General features: G+C 52.9%; 1 protein-coding gene across 1 annotated transcript; it reads left to right on the top strand.

Annotated features, from left to right (window-relative positions):
• Window positions 1-354: 354 nt before the first annotated feature.
• On the top strand, window positions 355-2,704 carry LOC115394071 (SH2 domain-containing protein 1A-like; the record flags this gene model as incomplete). Its single annotated transcript, XM_030099224.1, has 3 exons — window positions 355-559; window positions 2,086-2,149; window positions 2,357-2,704. Coding segments are annotated over exons 1-3 (555 nt in total), but the record flags the coding sequence as incomplete, so codon positions are not given.
• Window positions 2,705-4,103: the final 1,399 nt, after the last annotated feature.

Below are 4,103 nucleotides of genomic sequence, written 5' to 3' on the forward strand. Positions count from 1 at the left end.
CTCGTATTTCTATCCTCGTGGGGACCGTCCATTGACTCCCATTCATGTCTAGCCCCTAACCCTGACCCTTACCCTAACCCTAACCCACACCACAACAAAGCCTAACCCTAAAGAAATGTTTCTGCACTTTTACTTTTTTCAGTAACAACAACATGGTCAAGAAAACACTGTTTCTCCTACTTAGGACCGGAAAAAGGTCCCCACAAGGCACGTCGTTCCACGTTTTGCTATCCTTGTGGGGACATTTGGCCCCGACAAGGATAGAAATACGAGAACACACACACACACACACACACACACACACACACTTCCTGTGACAGCTGTTCCTCCTCTCTCACTGTAACTGCTGCTCCACACACACCAGCAGCTCATCGTTCAGCTGAGGGTCCGTCGGCCCCCGTTGCCCCCCCGTTGCCATGGCAGCGGCCATGCCAGCCTGCTACCACGGAGCCATCAGCCGGCTGCAGTGTGAGGAGCTGCTGGGGAAGAAGAACAAGGACGGAGCGTTCCTGATCCGGGACAGCGAGACCATCCAGGGAGCCCTGTGTCTGTGTGTGTAGTGAGTACCAGCACACACGCACACACACACACACACACACACACACACACACACACACACACACACACACATACACCAGTGCAGAGAGAACCACACTGGAGTGATGGACCTGCTGGTTCTGGTCAGAACTTCTGGACGTTCCAGTGATCTGATGGTGATGAAGCACAGCCTGGAACCAGAACCTCAGATCACGAGAAGACAGAACTGATCAAAGCCTCTCTGGTCGTTTCTGCCACAGACAACCGCAAAGACGGGGTCAGAGGTCAAAGAGCACCATGTCTTCATAATGACGAACACGACGTCCAGAGGCCGAGTCCGGCTGCAGGAACTGCTCTGTGAATGACTCCGGCAGCCGGGTTCTGTCTGGGTTCTGCTTCCGGGCCTTTCAGGGTTCTGGACTTGTTCTTGTTCGGGGTAGCTCAGATGTTTTGGAGGTCGAGTTCTGGAGTCGGCGTCGTTCTGCGGCTGTTCTGCCTTCAGAGGTGCAGAACCCTGACCTGAGCAGTGTGCCGCGCTGTTCCGGTAGAACCTGGTGTGCGTTTCAGAGCGTTGTTGTGTAAACCGGTCCGGATGTTCCCGTACCGCTCTAGAGGTGTGGCGGCGATGAGCCAGTGGGGCCTTCAGGTGACTGAGGAGAACCGGTTCCAGGCTGTTCTCTTCCCTCAGGTGTCAGCTGAGCCGTCCACGCTGCCTTCACAGAACCGGAGTCTGGGTTTTCCACAGCAGGCTGCAGGCACCTGAACGCAGCAGGAGGAGAACTGACTGGAGGCCGGGGGCGGAGCCGGGGGCGGAGCCGGGGTTCTGGACTAACTGGTCCCCCTGTTAACTGGTGACCCACTTCCTTCCACGTCCTGTTTTGCTGCTAGATGTTAAAAACTGACAGAACGCAAAGCGGAACATTGATGAGTCAGTTACAGCAGCAGCAGCACAGGAAGCCGGTCACCAGATCACAGGGAAACCATTTCATCCAGAACTCCACATGTACTGGTTTATGGAAGAACAGATTTCAGACTCGCTTCAGAGAACCACAGATCCATCTCCAAAGAACCCTCATGACGATAAACACGTAGCTGCTCAGTGGAACAGTGTCCCATCATCCTTTGTGCTTTGGCCTCCAGTGCGCTCTGACTGCTGCTCTGAGCTGTCAGGACGCTGAAACTAAAATTCACTTTCAGATGAGGACTGCAGGAAATATCTTCATGGTGAAAACAAATGATCGGGAACTTCTGAGGAACATCCGATCTTTAGAACAACATGAAACATGACGAAGAACACTGAAACTCTGAGACTGCTGAAGCTAGGGGCTCAGGAAGTTAGCATTAAAGCTCAGGAAGTTAGCATTAAAGCTCAGGAAGTTAGCGTTAAAGCTCAGGAAGTTAGCATTAAAGCTCAGGAAGTTAGCGTTAAAGCTCAGGAAGTTAACGTTAAAGCTCAGGATGTTAGCATTAAAGCTCAGGAAGTTAGCATTAAAGCTCAGGAAGTTAGCGTTGAAGCTAATGTGATGCTAACAGTTTTTGTCTTTTCAGTAAAGAGAAGCTGATTTACACCTACAGACTGATGCAGACACACACCGGGAGCTACACACTGCTGGTAACACACACACACACACACACACACACACACACACACACACACACACACACACACACACACACACTGTCAGCAGCAGTGTTGGTCGTCACGGTTTTGTCTTGACATTGTTTTTCCACCTCCTCACTGATGTTTATGTTTTTGATGTTCCTGTCTGTCTTTGTGTGTGTGTGTGTGTGTGTGTGTGTGTGTGTGTGTTGGCTGCAGACAGCTGGAGGTGAGCAGGAGCTGTTCTTCAAGACTCTGGAGGATCTGATCAATCACTATAAGAAGAAGAATCAGGGTCTCGCTATTCCGCTGCGATGCTCCGTCAAACGGAAGACGGCTCTGCTCATAAAAGCTAGACCAGACCAGAGACCGGACCAGTGGCTCTACCAGAGTTCAGACCAGAAACCACAACAGAGACCGGACCAGAGCCCGGCCCACAGACTGGACCCGAGACTGGACCAGAGACCAGACCAGAGCCCGGCCCACAGACTGGACCAGGGACCAGACCAGAGACCAGACCAGAGACCGGCCCACAGACTGGACCAGAGATCGGACCAGAGACCGGACCAGAGACCAGACCAGAGACCGGCCCACAGACTGGACCAGAGATTAGACCAGAGACCGGACCAGAGACCAGACCACAGACTGGACCAGGGACCAGACCAGAGACCAGACCAGAGACCGGCCCACAGACTGGACCAGAGATTAGACCAGAGACCGGACCAGAGACCAGACCACAGACTGGACCAGAGACAGGCCCAGAGACAGGGCCCGAGACCGGCCCACAGACTGGACCAGGGACCAGACCAGAGACCAGACCAGAGACCGGCCCACAGACTGGACCAGAGATTAGACCAGAGACTGGACCAGAGACAGAGCCCGAGACCAGACCACAGACTGGACCAGAGACCGGATCAGAGACCGGCCCAGAGACTGAACCAGAGACAGGCCCAGAGACAGGGCCCGAGACCGGCCCACAGACTGGACCAGAGACTGGACCAGAGACCGGCCCACAGACTTCACCAAACGGTAGATACAAAGCCAGGTAAAAGCCCTGATCCAAGACCCCATCAGAAACCAGACCAGAGTGAAGATGAGACCGACCCGGACTATGAGAGTGCGTTCCTCTTCTTCCTGGTCTTCTCACAGCGCTCCGCTTCAGATTTCACAGTTTTCTTTGTTTCTGCTTCAGATTGTCCGAACTCCGACGACTACGTGGAAGTTCTTCCTAACTGATGGGATCGCCGGAAACCTGCTGGAGATCCACTGGAGATCTGTGAGAGATCCACTGGAGATCTGCTGGAGACCCATGTGAGATCCACTAAAGATCTGCGTGAGATCCACTGGAGACCTGCTGAAGATCTGGATGTCTGCCAGATATCTATTCCTGTAAGAATCATTCCCAGTACTCCTGAGAAGACTCCTGAAGACTCCTTCTTTCCTGATTCTGGTCCTGGTTCCGGTTCCTGATGTGGCTCCTGAAGAGACTGACCTGGAACCCAAACGCTGAGACCTTGTCTTCCATGAGGGGACTTCGTTCTGGGGTTTTCTTGTTCCTCTGATCACTCTGAGGTTCTCCTGGAGCCTCTTCTATCGAACATGCTCTGGAGACCGACGGACGCCAACCGAAGTCACATGACCGATTCTCCGCCGCTAAGACAGCCAGAGCAACACGGGCCGCAGAACAGAACACAAGCTTTTATTTTGGTAGGAAGCTGATATGTAAACACAGCAGGAAACACTTCAGATCAGGAAACTCCTTCAACACGACACAGCCGGCTGAGTCCTGAGTCCACGGTTCTCTGGAGAACATGAGAACCTGCACTGGTTTCAGGATGATTCTGGACTGGTTCAGGGTGATTCTGGACTGGTTTCAAGGTGACTAGTTTCAGGGTGATTCTGGACTGGTTCAGGGTGACTCTGGACTGGTTTCAGGGTGATTCTGGACTAGATTCAGGATAATTCT

The sequence above is a fragment of the Salarias fasciatus genome, chromosome 9 (assembly GCF_902148845.1).
Source record: "Salarias fasciatus chromosome 9, fSalaFa1.1, whole genome shotgun sequence".
Lineage (NCBI taxonomy): Eukaryota > Metazoa > Chordata > Actinopteri > Blenniiformes > Blenniidae > Salarias > Salarias fasciatus.